We start from the raw sequence: 17,296 nt of genomic DNA on the forward strand, positions 1-17,296 counted from the left end.
CTTGGCTAAAAGTAGAAGCATACATTAGCCCCAAAAAACCCACAGCATGTCAGATAAACTATAGCCTCTAGCATCCGCATCCTTCAGAAAGAAGCAATGGTATGATTCCAAAGTGCAAGTAGAAATTTATCAAATCAAAGGATTTGGAGCTGGAAAGAGCCTGAAAGAAAGCAGGACATGCGGTCTAAAATCCTTTTATAGAGAAGAAAGCCAAAGCCCGGAAAGTTTAGGTGATTTTCCCAAGGTCACACAGCTGGTAAATGGCAGAGAACCAAGATCTGAAACCAGGTCCTCTGACTCCAAATTCAGGGCCAATCATAGAACAAAGAATTAGAATTGAAGAAGAAGAAGAGGGGGGAAAAGCCATTTCTCCTCCATCCCGTCCTTCCCTCTCCTTCCCCCCAAGCTCTTCTCAGGCAAGACAGGGCCTAGCCTTGACCCAAGCCCAGTTGCTGGGGAATGGGGTATAAAGGTAGGAAAAGTGAAAGAAGAATCCCAAGAGGGAAGGAAAAACCCAGAGCTAAGTCACTTACCTCGGGCTGAGAGCTTCTTCGTGTTGATAATCTTGGCTGCATACTCTTGACCAGCTAACACTTTCACACACCTTCTAACGATGGAAAAGGCACCCCTGGGGAGGAGGAGGGAAAAAAAGGCAAAAAGAAAATTAGGGCCTAGAAGCAGAACTCTAGCCAGCAGCAATAGTCCATGGATAAGTGCTAGAGATGGGGAGAGGCCTCACTCTGGGACAGGAGGTAGGAGAACATGACCCTGCAAGGGAACAGGACCACTGAGGGATGGGGATGTAGGGATAGGGACAAGGGCTCACAGCACCCCAAAATCCAAAGACAAGCTTTTTAAAAATGTGAGAGCCAGAAGATCCCACAGAGGTTATGAGTTCAAATGCCTTCATTTTACAGGTAGGGAAACTGATGTCCCCAGAAAGGAAAGGATTCGTCCAAGGCCACACAATAAGTTAGTGCAGACATGAAACTATGACCCAGGGTTCTGACAATACAGCTCAGTACTTCTTCCAACCCATCATGCTGTCGAGCCGTAGTCCCCACAGTTGGGGAGCTTACAGTCTAATTAAGATCACAGGCTCACAGGATTAGAGCTGAAAGGGATTGCTTTGTAAATCTTTGAGTGTTACATAAATACTAGCTATTAATTCACAAGGTTTATTTTGTTGAAACTTCTCCAGAGCTCTATTCTACCTCTGTATGAGGAGCTAGCGGTCAGAGTGGACCCAGACTGGTACAATGGAAAGAATGCTGGCTTTAAAATCAAAAGACCTGGGTTCCGATCGTGGTTCTGCCACTTGCTGCCTGTGTGATGTTAGGCAAATCCTCTGGATCCTAGCTCCTCATCTATGAAATGGGGCATGCATGGGACTAGATGACCTCAAAGGTCCCTTTCAGCACTAAACTGGGGAAGGAAGGAAGGAAGGAAGGAAGGAAGGAAGGAAGGAAGGAAGCAAGGAAGAGAATGGAGGAAAGGAGGAAGGGAGAGAAAAGAGAGAAGGGAGGAAGGGAGGAAGGGAGGGAGAAAGAAAGGAAGGAAGGAAGAATGGAAGGATGGAAGAAAAGGCAATGTGAGATATAATTGGATCTTAGATCCTGGGTTCAGATTCTAGCTTTGCTACTTAAGTCACAAAAATTTCAAACTAGAAAGACACTTAGAGTACATGAACCACAAAGTCCAAGGGGCCTCATTTTGTAGATGAGGAAACTGAGGCCCAGTGAGAAGTGACTTGCTGTCCCTCACACTGTCAGAGACGGAGTTAGATTTCAAGCCTAGGTTTTCTCACTTTCATTTTCTTCCTTTTGTTTTTGTTGCTGTTTCAAAGCTATATTTACAGGATTGTCTCCTAAGCAGCCTGAGAAACCACAGAAAAACCTCTGAAAACAGCGCAGACGACTCACCCCCCTCTTGTATGGAAAGGAGCAGATGGCTGGGGGGTGTGGGGGAGAGGGGGCTGGTGGCTAGGGAGTGTGTGAAAGGACAGGACAGGACAAGGGCTGGGGGAGGGGGGAGATGTGGGGAGCTTCAATGGGAAGCAGGAGGTTAGCAGAATGAGACCTTCCTGGGGGAGGTGAGAGGGGGTGGCAAGTGTTGAAGGAAGAAGTCTGGATCCTGGCTCAGAGTATGTAATAATAATAGAATAATGTGGTGCTTCAAGATTTACAAAGCGATTTCCTCACCCACATCAACCCCATGAAGTAAGAATTATTATTCCCATTGTACAGATGAATTAACTGAAGGTCAAAGAGTTTAAACGACTTTCTCATGGTCACACAGCTATTGGAGCCAGAATTTAAATCTGGGTCCCTTGACTCCAAGTCTAAAAACGCTCTTTCTGCTCGCCCACACGGACCCTCACACGCTCCTAATATTAGCTCACAGTCTATAGTTGGTTCACCAAGCACTTCCTCCACAACAACCCTGTGAGAGATAGTGAAAGGGTTATTATTCCCATTTTACAGATGAGGAAAGTGTCAAAGAAGTAAAGTGATTTACCCAAGGACGCACGAATGGTGTCAGAGCCAGGATGTGAGTATGTGAGTGCCTCATCGTGTCCCTGGGGGGTGGACCACCACTGGAGCCCACAGTATGGTGTTGGGAGGATATCATCAGATGGCTTTGGGGCAAGGGAGAGCAGAATGCTACAGATTCTTGCAGGGAACAGATAAGACAGGAAAGAAAGAACAAGGAGTTCCTTTCATAACTGGTCTCCAATCCCCTCCACTTGGCACCACCCAGATGGCCCTGGGCTCCCAGCTAAGAAGTGGGAAAAAGGAGGGGCCAGACAGATGGACTGGGAGCTCGGGACCCATCACTGAGAATATGGAAAACTGCTAATGGCCTGTGAGAAGGAACACGGGCCTAGCCAGGGCCTGGGCATCCAGGGAGTCACACGGAGAAAATGGTTTTCTCACTGCCTGCTGAGTAGACTCTTGGGAGCCAACAGCAATGCTTCTGGTTGGGAGCCGCTAACAGTAAAGTCATCTAAACCAGTGCCTTCTAAGCTTCAGTATTATCAGCTGTTACTTGGGGCTGAAGCAACTGGCTAAGCCTACCCACTAAAGGCATTGTCTGTCTTCTCTCCCACCAGCAACGCTGCCCCATAGAAACTTCCTGGTCCTGCTCCTCAGCCCCACCGGCTCCGCCGAGAAACTCAGTCTGGGCCTCTTTTAGACTGTCCTGAAAGGCAGTCTGAAAACAGCCCAGGCTCTGGTGTCCAAAAGCCAGGGTTCAAATCCTAACGCTGCTCCTTACTAGTTGGGTGACTTTAGCAAGGTAATTTAAATTCTCTGGACCTCTTCAACATCTATAAAATGAAGGAGCTAGAATCCCCCTCTAAGGTCCTTTCCACTGATGACTCTCTGATCTCTCTGGACTAAAGGAAGTCAGACCCTTGGACTATGGCTTGGACTTACCCCCAGTACCTGTCCTCTTACAGCTACCAGCATTTCCGTGGGAGGTAGAGACTAGTAAAAATCCATGTGGTGACGCAGCAGATAGAGTGCCAGGCCTCAAGTCAGGAAGACTCATCTTCCTGAGATCAAATCTGTCCTCAGACACTTAACAGCTGCGTGACCCTGACCAAGTCGCTTAACCCTGTTTGTCTCAGTTTCCTCATCTGTAAATTAAGCTGGAGATAGAAATGGCAAACCACTCCAGTATCTTTGCCAAGAAAATCCCAGATGGGGCCACAGAGTCTGACATGACTGAAACAACGTTTCTCTTACCTTTTTCATAATCCTCACAAAAGTCGTCTGTCATCTCTATTTGATTTTTTAAGTAATTACTTTTCCAGGCTTATCATGTATTATTTCTGTTTGTGTACTCTGTGGTCCATCCTTCTTGCTCTTCCTCACATTTGACATTCCATTTCTCGGTTCTAGAATACACTCTCCCACCTTGGGATCCTTCCTCCCCTTCAAAGCTGAGCGTAAACATCTCCCCTGAGGGGAATCTTTCCCCAATGCCTCCGGCTGCTACTTCCTCCCCTCCACCTCAAATTACATTGTATTTACTTTGTAGGTATTTGAGGTCTCTAGTTTTTCTCTCAATAAAATGCAAACTCCTTGAGGGTAGGACTGCTTCATTTTTTTGTCTCTGTGTCTCAAGTACTGAGGACCGCACTTGGAAAATAGGAGGTTGGTGCTTAATAAATGTTTGAATGCTCAATTAATTCTTAAACCTTACTATTATCATCAAGAAGGACCAGAAAAGGAGGCGGATGGATCACATATTGAGAGTGAGAGATAAATGGGTGGCCAAGTGCTGAACCCATACACATGAAATATTAAAAGACCCAGAAGACGCTTTCAGCACATTAGGCCGTCCCTCTGAAAGACATAGAAGAGAATCGCACAGGATGAGGTTTAGATGGATTGCAATCTGCAGATGTCAGTCAATAAACATTTATTAAATGCCTACTGTTCCAGTTACTATGTGACTGCAGGGAATACAAAGAAAGGTAAAAAGACAGTCCCTGATCTCAAGGAGCTCACAGTCTAATGAGGGAGACAACGTACAAATAACTCTGTACAAATAAGCTATGCATAGTGTTACCTGTTCAGTCATTTCAGACTCTTTTTGACCTCTTTTGGGGTTTCTTGGCAAAGACACTGGAGTAGTTTGCCATTTCCTTCTCCAGCTCATCTGACAGATGAGGAAACTGAGGCAAACAGGGTTAAGTGACTTGCCCAGTCACACAGCTTGCAAGTATCTCAGGCCAGATGTGCATTCAGGTCTTCCTGATTCCAGGCCCAGTTGTGCACCTAGCTGCCCATGTATAGTATAAGCTGGAGTTAATCCACAGAGGGAAGGCACTGATATTAAGGGGGAAATGGAAAGCCTTCCTGTAGAAGGTGGGATTTTAGCTAAGACTTGGCAGAAGACAGGAAGAGGAGAGGAGGAGTGAAAATCCTGGAGTCAGGAAATGGAGTGACCTGGCCAAGGAGAAGGGGGGAGTCTGGATTGGGGGACAGAGGGGAAAAGGCACAAGAAGATTAGAAAAGTAAAGGTAGGGGGATAGTAAAGTTATAGAGGACTTTGTATGTCAACAAAGGATTTTCTATTTAATCCTGAACGTGATAGGGAGTCACTGGAGCTTATTGAATATTGACATGGTCAGACTTGCTCTTTAAAAAGATTAGATGGACAGGAGCAGGGAGAAACAGGAGGCAAGGAGACCAACCAGTAGGCTGTTGCAAAAGTCCAGGCATGGGGTGATGAAGACCTGTACCATGGGGGAGGGACAATGAATATTTTCTCAAGTCTGGACCTCTGTGTACGAATGCCTCTTCAAGGTTACAGACCAGCTACTCTATAATTTAGCCTTAGGCAGTTATCTGAGGCCCTGAGAAATTAAGTGACTTGTTCACAATCACACAGATTGTGTCAGACAGATGCAAGATCTGAACCCAGATCTTCCCAATTTCAAGTCTGGTCCTAAATCCATTATGCCAAAGTCTCTCTCTCTCTAATAGTAATAGTAATAATCCTTTATAATTATATAATGCTTTGTGCTTTACGAAGTCCTTTGCTATCTCATTTGATCCTCCCAAACTGCCCTGTTAGGATGCCCATTTTACAGATGAGGAAACAGAGGCTCAAAGAGACTAAGGTACTTGCCAAAAGTCACACAGACAGTAAAAGACAGAACCCATGTTATCATCCAGGTCTCTAGACAATCAGTGCAGGACTTTTTCCTTCTCCAGCCACCCCAGCCTGCTCAGTGCCACACCTCCCCCTGCAACGGGAGGCGTCTCTACCCCAATCCAGGATCCCTGAGAGCTTAGCATCCCTCTGGCAGATGCCACAGGGACACGATGTATTGGAACTGTCTCGGCCGGAGCCCTGGCCTACGCCGACGCAGCAGCAGCACCGAGGGTACACAGAAGGCCTGGGAAATGGAAGATTTTGTCTGATGCTGAAGAACGCTGAGCCAACAGAAGTTCCAACATATTCCTTGTTTTGGCTGCTGTTGGTTTTTCTCGAATGGTTTACAAAAAAAAAAAAGGACACAAAACAGAAAGATCTTTTCCAGCTGAAATGTTCTGATTACTGATGATTGTTGATTCCCAAAAGGCCCACAATCTTTCTGGGAGGGGTTGGGCCAATGGTCAGCAACACAGAGGAATCTGTCTTTGAAGGCCCCTCCCCTTTTTTTCACCTTCCTTCCCAGCAGCCATTTTGGCCTCACTGGGTCATACTTTGGTGATGGTGGGAACGGTGGGGTCTATTTGAAATCCAAGGGTCTCCGTTTGAGTCCTAACTGTCACTGACTAGCTTTGTGACCTCAAGCAAGTCACTCAATCCCCTCTGAACCTGACTTTCCTCATCTGCCAAATGGGAATAATAATCATATTACCCAACAGTGTTGTTGTGAAGATCAAATTAGACAATGTCAATAGTATACTTTATACACCAATATAGTTTATATAAATGTAAGCTGTTATTATTATAACTTACTTAGAATGAGGTACAGGGATCCCTTTGGCATGAGGAGGAGTGGAAGGGCTAGAGGGGATTGCATTTTCAAGGAGAGCCTGGAAAGAACCATGCTTAATTTATAGAAAAGCCTTATTAACGGTGGACTTCTCAGTATTGGTAAGGGCTATTTAAATGTGGGGGTGGGAGGCTGTCTTCTTAGGACTTCTGAAATACTTTTCGTTCACATATATAGCCCTTTACAATTGACATAGCACTTTGAAGTTGTTTACATAGCACTTTATATACATTACCTCATTAGAAATATATCATGAAGAAAGTTGTCTGTTCTTCTTACACATAATACTGTCAGCTCCTCCTTCTGGAGATTAAAAGATCATTTAGGGCACTTGGAGCTGTGGAAAGTTCACATTGCCAAAGTGAGCAGTGGCTGTCCTGAAGGGGCTACTGAGTCTTTCAAGTACCAAATAGAATGAATGAATCAGAGGAAACTGTTAGGTGTTTAACTACATTTCCAGCTTGGATCCAGATTTGTTCTCTCAGAATGAAGGCACTTGGCCTGATTGGAAGACAGAGTGAGCCATCATGGAGAAAGACTAGAGTGTAGAGGCATGGGAGAGGGAAAGAGGGGTTGAAAGGGCAGGACCTAGCCTTTGAAATCACAGAATTTCAGATATGGAAGAGACCCCAAAGTGCATCTGCCCCAACCTCTGCCTGAAGCAGGTATCACTTGGCTTCTTTTGTGATACTTCTATTGCTGAGGAACTCATTACGAATTCAAATAACCCATTACACTTTTGGAGCCCTTCAAAGCAAGGGAGACTGAGCTTTCTAGGCAATCAATCAACCAACATTTATTAAGTGCCTATTATGTACCAGGTACTGTACTAAGCAATGGAAATACAAAAAGAGGTCAGTCCCTGATGTCAAGGAGTTCACAATTTAATGGGGGAGTTAAACAAATGCATACCAAAAAAAAAAGCTATATTCAGGATAAATAGGAAATAAGTTACAGAGAGAAGGCACTAGAATTAAGAGAGGTTGGGAAAGTCTTCCTATAGAAGACAGGATTTTAGTTGGGACTTATAGGAAGCCAGGAGGTGGGGATGAGGAGGGAGAAAAGCAGAATGATTTAGCATGGTCAATGGCCTTGTAGTCAATCTCTTCTCCTTTTGACTTCTCCTTTTGACTCCTCCCACGGATAACACTACCAAAAACCATTGCTGCCTCCATTCCCCTTTCTGGAAGGTTCTCTAAAAGGCATACCTTTGGTTGAGATTCCAGGATAGGCAAGTTATATGACATCCCTGTTAGGAAAAGACAAATGAAGCTGCCTAATGCAGACCCTTCTTAAGAATAGAAGGGACTAAAAAAAAAAAGAATAGAAGGGACTTAGGGGCATAAGATTTAGAGCTGGAAAGGTCCTGAGAGAATATCTTGGCCAGCCCCCTTATTTTATAGAGGAAGAAAATGAGTCCCAGAAAACAGAAATTATTTGCCTAAGGTGATACAGATAAGTTTGACAAATCTTGGATTTGAACCAAAGTCTTGAAGCTCTCATTCCAATTCCCAAACCTTTATTTGCAGAGTGCTCTTAGGGGCAGTACTAGAGGGCTAAGTGGCCTTGGATTCAGAAAGCAGTTAGCAACCAAGGCCCACACTAACCATTGCACACTAGATCTCCACCTCACAGTATAGGTTTGTTCTCCAAGGTCATTGTGATCACTCACATCGGTGACTGTTCCATGGTTTACAAAATGAACCCATTAAACTCTGAGCTCCTTGAGAAAGGGAACTGTCTTTTATCCTTTGTATCTCCAACACTAAGCCTAGTGCCTGGCACTTAACAAACATTTATTGATTGACCCAATATCTGTAATCTCTTTGGATCCTCACAACTCCCCTGAGATACAGTCAAAACAGAAATTATCTACATTTTTCAGGTGAGAAAACTGAGGCCTGGAGAAGGTAAGTCATTTTCCCAAGGTCAGAGAATCTCAGAGTTCCATGAGAAACTCCAGAAGTCATCTAATTTAACTCCTTACCTAGTGCAGGAATCCTTTCACTAACACCTTCAACAAGTGGTCCACCCAGCCTCTGCTTGACTATCACTCTTGATGAGTAATTCACTCTGGAAGCCTCTCATTCTCCCTTTGGGCAATGCTGCTAGGAAGTTTTTCCTTATATGAGGCCAAAAGCATTCATCATTCCCATTCCTGTCCTCTGGGAGCAAGGGGAACCAGAGAGATTTCTCTCCTACTTGATAACCCTTCAGATATTTGCTGGCATCAGCCATGTACCCCCTAAATCATATTTTCCCAAGTAGACCTAATTCCTGGTTTCTAATCTCTTTACCATTCTGGGCTGCTATTCTCTGCAGGACCACCACATTTTTTTTTTACTGGACCTGTGATTTCAATGATATAGGGAGTGCCCAGGTAAGGAAATTCCTCCTCTGCCAATACAGAAGAATTTGCTCTGAAATGTAGTTTGAGAGAGTTGTCTGCAGTCACTGAAGGGTAAAGTGACTCGTCTAGTGCCCCACAGCCAGTATTCCTCAGAGATGGGACTTGAACACCCTACCTGGGGCCTGGCTCTCTTAGCCATATTCAGTGTGTCCTCTCCAGGTCACCCTTCCTAGAACATGGTGCCCGGGGCTGGAGATGATCCTCCAGATGTCATAGGGCCAGTGGAAAGGACAGCAAAAATATAACTTCCCTCGCCTTGTTCATTATGTTTCTATTTATGCAGCCTCAGACCTCATTAGCTTTTTCAGCAGCCCATATCTCCTCCGTTGTATCTCGAATCTCGGGCAGCTGATTTTTCTTTTTAATTCAAGTGCAGAACTTTACATTTGTCTCCATTAGGTTCCACCTAATTAGATTAGGTCATCTGGCTAGTAAGAGGAAGAGCCAGGATTAAGAGCCAGGTCTCCTGGCCCTTTCTCTTATCCTAGGCTGCTTCTCCTGCCCCCTGTCCATTGAGCCCACGTGTTAGGAACAGCCCCTCTCTGACCAAGGGAACCTTCTTGAAACAGTGCCTTGGACATACAGAAGATTTAGAACTGGAGGAACTTCAAAGAGCAGCTCATTCAACGCCTTCATTTTAAAGATTCAGGAAACTGAGACCCAGAGAGGTTGCCCAAGTGTGGCAAAGAGGGCTTCAGAAGATCAGGCAGTAGGGAAGTGGCACCCTGGTGAATGGGTGGGTCGGTGGGTGGGTGTACCACGGTGAAGGTGTTGGGACAGTGCTCCCTTTGGTGAATCTTCCCCGGACCCATTTGTGTGTGTGTGTGTGTGTGTGTGTGTGTGTGTGTGTGTGTGTGTGTGCGCCCGTGTGCAGCATGGTTTGAAGGTGTTGGAACTGTGTCCCTGTAGGTATAGATCTTTGGAAAAGCAGGCTGTCTGAATGTATGCATGTGCGTGGGTATGTGCACGCGCACACACGCGCCTGCAGGCGAGTGTATGCCTGTGTGTGTCCACTGGCACCAGAACCAGCAATGCTGCGTTTTGTAGAGAGAAAGCTCCCCCGGGGGGTGCTGCAAGAAGAGCTTAGTGCGGGGGCGCGGGGAGAGGGCGTGCACTCCGGTCGATCGCAGTCTGTGGGTCCCAGATTGCAGGGGGAGCTGGCAGTGGTGTCAGCGTGTGTGCTGCGAGGGCTCTGTCGATTGTCAGTGTGTCTCAGCCTGTGTGGGGGTGGCTGAGGGGGCGCCTGAGCCATGCTGCATGCGCCAAAGCCCAGCCTGGGAAGAAACTTGACTTTCCTTCCCTCTCTAGAAGGATGGCTCAGGCTTACTTAGAATCAGAACATGGAATCTGAAATGGTCTTAAGGACAGAATGTCAGACCTAGGAGGGACCTTAGAACAAAGAATGTCAGAGATGGGAGGGATCTAAGACATAGAATGTCTGACCCAGAAGGGACCTTACAACACACAGTGTGGTGGCCCTCTTGGGCCTTCTCTGCACCCCTTGCCCCATTCCCCTGTACCCTTCTCTCACCTACCTCAAGGACCTACCCAAAGCTCACAAACTGGCCAGGGTCTTTATTCCTGTTCCGGAAATAAAGCTTCTGATACATTCTTTCAAACTGAGGTAATTGGGAATTGAGTATATTACTCTCTCCCTCCCTCCATCCTAGGATTATTTGCATTTTTAAACCAGAATTTTAGGAAGATCAGATTTAACCCAAAGGGGGGAAAAAAGATCTAATGGGATTATTGAAAGCCAAGAATTCAGAGCTGGGTCTACCAGGGAGGAGGTAAGAGGCTCTGATATCCTTTCCATCAATGGTGATAAGGCTAGAGAACATTTGATCAATGCCATAGCCAGCACTTGGAGCCACCTTTCACATCACCAAGACCTTTCTATGAGAAAGATGGATTATTAGCACGTACTGATTATTAAGTCCCATAATGTCATGACTCGTCTAAGGACTAAAAATAAAATATTAATGCCTTATTATTGCTTCATTTTATCATCAAAACATCTTTGTCAAGAAGAGGTATTCTTATTCTTTTCATCGAATATTATTTCCATTTTGCATATATAAAACCTCAGGCCCAGGAAGGCAAATGGCATTAAAGGTCACACAGTAAGTCAGAAGGAGAGGTAAGAATACAACTGGGGAAAAGGTGAGCTCCTTGCAGATAAAAACCGTCTTCTTTTTAAAATTTTTGTCTCCCCAGTGTTTTGCAAACAGTAGGCACTTAAATGTTTGTTAAATTGAATTGAACCTAGATCTTCAGGCTTCCAAGAACCTTCTAAAAGGCCATGTTATTGTCCAAAGATCTATACATACATAAACACACACAGAGAGGGAGAGGAAGAGGGAGAGAGAGAGAGAGAGAGAGAGAGAGAGAGAGAGAGAGAGAGAGAGAGAGCGCGCAGAGAAGCTGCCCAGGGCTCTTCTACCGAAGGCTTTTTTCTGTGGGTTGGGGAAGGTGGGCAGTGTGCAGGGCTCTGAGTAAGAAGACACCTCCATAAGGAGCTAGAAGTCTTTGTTTTGCTCTTTCACACCTTCCCAGCTGAGGCAGCCCCTGCAGATATCCAGCTCATTTTAACCTTCTTCCTCCCCCCAAGTCAGTCAATGTTCAATCTCTCCTTTCCAAAAAGAAAGGAAAGTGTGGGTTGCACTCATTCTCTCTCTCTCTCTCTCTCTCTCTCTCTCTCTCTCTCTCTCTCTCTCTCTCCCTCTCTCTCCTTTTTCCTCTTCCTCCTTTTCCCTCTTCCTCCTTTTCCCTCTCCCTCCTTTTCCCTCTTCCTCCCTTTCCCTCTCCCTCCCTTTCCCTCTCCCTCCTTTTCCCTCTCCCTCCTTTTCCCTCTCCCTCCTTTTCCCTCTCCCTCCTTTTCCCTCTCCCTCCTTTTCCCTCTCCCTCCTTTTCCCTCTCCCTCCCTTTCCCTCTCCCTTCCTAATAAAACCCACTTCTGAACCTCCTTTTGAGCAATGCTGATGATTACATACTGCCGCAGGATAATTTCCTTCCTCCTTTCTATAACCTGTCATGGGGGTGGGATCTAAAGCCTCAGAGAATGTCAAAGCCACAAGGAGGCATCCCTGCCATGCTCCTCCTCCCTAGCAATGGGTCTGTGGTTCCCCATTCTCCTCTTGGAGAACCTAGCCACTAACCACACCAAGGAAAGGACAAATCTTAAACTGATGGCTCTGGCTGAGGCCCAGACCCAGGCCATCCACTTGCCCAAGGGCATGGTCTCTCCTGCCTCAAGTGAGAAGGCAGGACCCTCCACATGGTTTAGAGCACAAGACTTCTCTGGATTGCAACTTCTTTGTCCTTCTACCCCTTTGACCCAAGATCCTCCCACTTCCCCTGGCCTCACTCCAGGCTATTCCTGCTAGCCTAGGTGAACGTAATCACAGCTCCCATTTCTACAGTGCTTTGAGGTTTAGAAAGCACTTTCCCTTCAACAATCCTGCTAGGCAGGTAGTGAAAGTATTGTTATACAGCTAATCTTATTTGACTTGAACCCAGATCTCCAGCCTCTAATTACAGGTCTCTCTACACTGAAGAATGCTACCTAGACAAACAGGGGTGTGTGTGTGTGTGTGTGTGTGTGTGTGTGTGTGTGTGTGTGTGTGTGTGTGTGTTGGGAGAAGTGTTGAGGAGAGCCAAGAAATGGGCATTTTCTTTCTGAGTCACTCCTTCCTCACCTCAGAATGATCAATCAATCTGGGATTGATTAAACACCTAATTCGTTTAGGCCCACCTTGCCTTGACAGATTCTAGTCATCTCCTTCCCTGGCCTGGCCCCTAAGACTGCCTGGAGAACTGTTGGCTCCATCACATCTGGAATTCGGTTTGTGGCCACTTTAGCTGCCTGCCTACCAGGGTCCCATTGATGGTCCCTTCCTAGTGACCACAAACCTTAGAGTCATCTCTGTTGCCCAGGGAGTTGCCAGAGGATCCTTGTGCCCATCCTCAGCCCCGACCCCAGCTACCTAAGGGTTCAGAAGATTCAGATTTTGAAATCCTCTGGTTCTACCCTAACCCATCTATGAGAAGCCAAGGGAAGGAAAGTGTCTTGCTCTAAGTGACACAACCCATGAGAGACAGCTCCGTGGACCCTCTGACTCTAGTCTGGCTCTTTGGCAGATGAAGTCCTCACAGATCTAGCCCCTCAGTTGGATGAGGGAAACAACCAAAGCCAGTATGCCACAGAGGTGAGTGTGATCTGGTCAGTATGGAAGAAGGAACTGAAATGGCTGTAACACTCTCCCAAACCATTACCCAGTCCTGCCAGGACATTGGTTTTCCCTTGCATTCTTTGCCAGCTCCCAGAATATCTTTACCTACCTGCTGCATACACACACACACACACACACACACACACACACACACACACACACACATACACACACACACATCTGTGCCAATGTCCGGTCTTCTTGCCCAAAGCATTAAATAGCTCCATCTCCTCATGCCACCCCATACACCTTCCACTGCTTCCCCACTGTGTGGCTACATCCTAGCCCAGCAGCACCTCGCACCAGGTATACCACTCCTCAAAGAGCCAACAGCAGGCATTGACATGTGAGTGCCAAGGACCACGGAGAAGCCTCTAGAAGGCGACATTCCAACAACACCCCCACAGACACACAAGATTCAATAATATCCATCTCCTCTTGGGGCAAAACATCACTTTTACTTTCACTTAGAGTGATTGAGTCATCATGTCCCCTTCCCTGTCACCATACAGTCCTATAGCCTCAGTGAAATGGAAAATGGGTGCACCCCAAGAAGCAGCTGCTAATGACTAACTGGAATTGCTGAATCTCTTCAGTGCCTTCACAGGTAGCACAGGTCCCTTTCACCTCCTGAGCAGCAGGGCCACATTCCCCAAGTTCCCCAGCTCTGCCCAACCTCATCTTCCCCAGACCCACTCCACATCTAAGCCCACCTTGAACATGCCAATACACATGACTATCTATGTCCCTTACAGATATTCACAGAACCTTCAGGTACGTGCTTTAACATATGCACACGCATATGCTTGTACCATATATGCACTCGCTGTGACTGGCTCACACATACGCACAGCCTGCTCATGTGAGGGCAGCTTTCCTGAACATATGCATATAGCCAGCCTCCCACACATGTGCATAGCATATATTCAGGTCTTGCGCACACACCCCATACTAGCATGCCTTCACATGGACCTAGCCACCTCCCATATATAAATGCACACACATTCAGTAAGCCCTCATGAATGCATATATGCTTAGATTCAGACCCACACAACTATGCATACCTATATGTAGAAACATATCAGCACACCTTTACATATGTTCACAGACTCACACAGATACATACACACATATATGCACATGTTCATATACTCGGCATACTCTCACGCAATGCGCATACAGATGCTGATCAGCACCGTTTCACGGATCCACACAAGGTGCGTGCAGATGCACAGATATACACTCCCCTACATACATACACACCCAACACGCACAGCCTGACTGGCTGGAACCCACACTCTGAATGTCTGGTACCTCTCTGCCTTGCAAACACTCTAGTCATGAGCAGTAGACAGGGGGTTAAGTGCTCATGGGGCAATGTGGTGTAGTGGAATGAACATCGGATTTGCAGGCAGAAGAATAAGGTTCAAATCCTGCTTCTCCCACTTAATACTTGTATGACCTTGGGAAAGTCACTTTGCCTCAGATGATCTGTTTTTTCATCTATAAAATGGGAGCTTTGAACTAGACAATCTCTAAGGTCCAATCCAACTCCAAACCCTATGACCCAATGCAGATGTCACCTAAGCTAATTCCCACAAGCCCAGTAGGGCTGCAGGCCCCCTGAGGGTAGTGCCCCGGACACCCCCTATCCTCACAGCTGCTAAGACTGTGAAAACAAACTTCTGGAAAGTCTACCTGCCAACTTAACCCCAATCCCTTCCCATTCTGTCCCCTGCATGAACCAAGTCTAGCCAACATTTAAAAAACCAATTGAAGCCCCAGCAACTTGGTATTAACCAGCCAGACCCAGGTACTTCTCTATCCTCCCCCTACTTTGGCAGCTGTACAAGTTCACCCAGGAGGGTCTGCCTCTCCCTATCCCTACAGACACAAAGTGCTCAAAGATGCCTTCTAAGCACCACTCCCAACAACCTCCCCCCATCACCACAGGGTGACCAGGCTCTCTTTAACTCTGCATGGACCAGGCTAAGTACTTAATAAATGCTTATTTCCTTCCCTCCCTCCCTACTGCCAAGGCCCCCTGTGGTGCTAACTTTGGCTGGGAGGAGCTTCCTCAGAAAAGTTGGCTACTCTCCACAGTTCGGGCAGTGTGCATACATGTGCATGCAGTCTGGTGCATCTCTATGAGTTGCATGTGCATGAGTGTGCAAGGACATGCTGAGTGTTTGCATGCATTCATGAGCAGGGATGAGTTCAGTAAGTGTGCATGTACCTGAATACACATACATGTACACACACACACACACACACACACACACACACACACACACACACACACACACCCTGGAGTCTTTGGAAGCCTAATCTCCAATATTCCTCCAGCAAACCAACAGCTTCCATCAGACATCTTCTCTCTTTTCCACCTAGGGGGAAGAGATCAGCCTGGTCCCCTTCCCTCACAAAGGAAACTTACTTGCCCAGTTCCTCAAAGAGCTGATATTCTTCGGTGAATCGGGTGCAGGTAATTGTGGCCATGCTGCCCAGCAAGGCAAGGAGGCAAAGCCAGGTGACAAGAGCTGTGGAGCTGGAGAGAGGAGCTGAGCTGGAAGGCAAACGACAGCTCACAGCTCACTGATGCCACTCCTCTCCCGGGCTCCTCTGGGGGCTCCCAGCTGCTCACTTCCCCAAGCAGAGGGAAATGAGGGAATGGGTTTGATTGGCAAGCTTGGAGATAATGATGAGGGCGATTTGTCTCCTCTAAGCCTCACAAGCCTTCGTCAGCATCCAGGTTCCCATGGCAACCACCTCTGAAACGCCCTGTTTCCGTTGCCCCAGCAACTGCCTCCCAAACACCTGCCGGCCACAGGGCCCAGGTCGGGGGCAGGGAAGGGGGAAAGCAGCACCCAGGGAGAAGGAGGGAGAAAAAGAGAAGAAACTTACTCCCCAGATAAAATAAGTAAATAACCCCCAACCCCACTCCGAACGCTGGGGTGATTGAAACAGATGGGCTAGGATTAAGTGGGGCAAAAAAGGGTTGTCATGGCAACTACCCTTGCCACATTTCAGGACGGTCCCTGAAAAGACAGGATGCTGTTACCCTAGCAACTACATCTTATCCTCCAGAAAAAACAGGTATTGCCCTGTTGCCCTGGCAACATTCAAGTTCCAAGATTTAGAGAGAAATGATGTCTAATTCATCCAGACCCACATACATCTCTTTCTCATTTTACTCTCTTTTCTCCCTGCTCATCTTTCTTCTCTTTCCTAACTCTCACTTCTCCTCTCTCTCTTACCTCTCTCACCTCTCTTTTATTCTTTTTTTCCTCTCTCACCTCTTTCTCAGCTCCAAGCTTTCTCTCCTTTCACCTCTCACCCATCGCCTTTCTTTCTTTAATCTTCCCTTTCTCACTCATCTTTCTCTCTTCTCCACTCTCTCGTGTCTTCTTTCTTTTCTCCAAATACCTTCTCTCTCCCCTCTTGCTCACCTTCCTCCCCTTTTTTCTCCCTCATCTCTGCTGTCTCATCTCTGTTATCACCTATTATGTCTCAGCTCTGTCCACTCTTTTTTTATTCCTCCTCCCTATCCCTCATTCCCACTCTCCTCTCTTCTGTCTCCCCTCCCCCTACCTTCTCCTTCATTAAGTTTCTGCTTTTGTACTGCACCCTTGTTAGAATCACAGGCACTGGGAGGAATCCAGAGGAGAAGCGTCAGATCTGGGGTCTTGGAGACAATCATTCCTTGTGACCCGAGACATAAGATGGTCCTCTCCCAATGCTCCATGAGTGGACTAATGTCCACTCTGCCCCTCCCAGCCCTCCTTCCTTAAAGGAATCACCAAGTTGCTCTCTCCTGGGGGCCCTGTCCTAGTTTCTGTTTTCTGAACGATCCTAGGAGTGGGGGTTGGGACAGGAGCAGCAACCCAAAGTAGTAGAAACAAAGCTGGAATTAGAAGACCTGAGTTCTACCCTGCCTGTGCCATTATGTGACCTTGGGCAAATGACTTCCTCTCCCCCAAAGGTGAGTTTACTTATCTGTGAAATGAAAGGATTGGGGGGCAGCTAGGTGGCGCAGTGGATAGAGCACCGGCCCTGAAATCGGGAGGACCTGAGTTCACATCTGACCTCAGACCAAACACTTGACACTTACTAGCTGTGTGACCCTGGGCAAGT

At 46.8% G+C, this 17,296-nt stretch overlaps 1 protein-coding gene across 3 annotated transcripts in view; it reads right to left on the reverse strand.

The window, feature by feature from the left end:
- The window catches only part of CAMK2A (calcium/calmodulin dependent protein kinase II alpha), an 87,635-nt gene extending 71,724 nt beyond the window's left edge, over window positions 1-15,911 (reverse strand). For 2 of the 3 annotated variants that reach the window (XM_020964251.2, XM_078150517.1), the window contains exons 1-2: window positions 15,600-15,911; window positions 534-628 (exon numbers count right to left, since the gene is read on the reverse strand). In XM_020964251.2, the coding sequence (XP_020819910.1) occupies window positions 534-628; window positions 15,600-15,661 (157 nt within the window). In that variant the 5' untranslated portion in view covers window positions 15,662-15,911. The remainder of the gene's footprint in view (window positions 1-533; window positions 629-15,599) is intronic. The other variant, XM_020964253.2, reaches the window with a different exon arrangement.
- Window positions 15,912-17,296: the final 1,385 nt, after the last annotated feature.

The sequence above is a fragment of the Phascolarctos cinereus genome, unplaced genomic scaffold (genome assembly GCF_003287225.1).
Source record: "Phascolarctos cinereus isolate Bilbo 61053 unplaced genomic scaffold, phaCin_HiC Scaffold_2;HRSCAF=192, whole genome shotgun sequence".
Lineage (NCBI taxonomy): Eukaryota > Metazoa > Chordata > Mammalia > Diprotodontia > Phascolarctidae > Phascolarctos > Phascolarctos cinereus.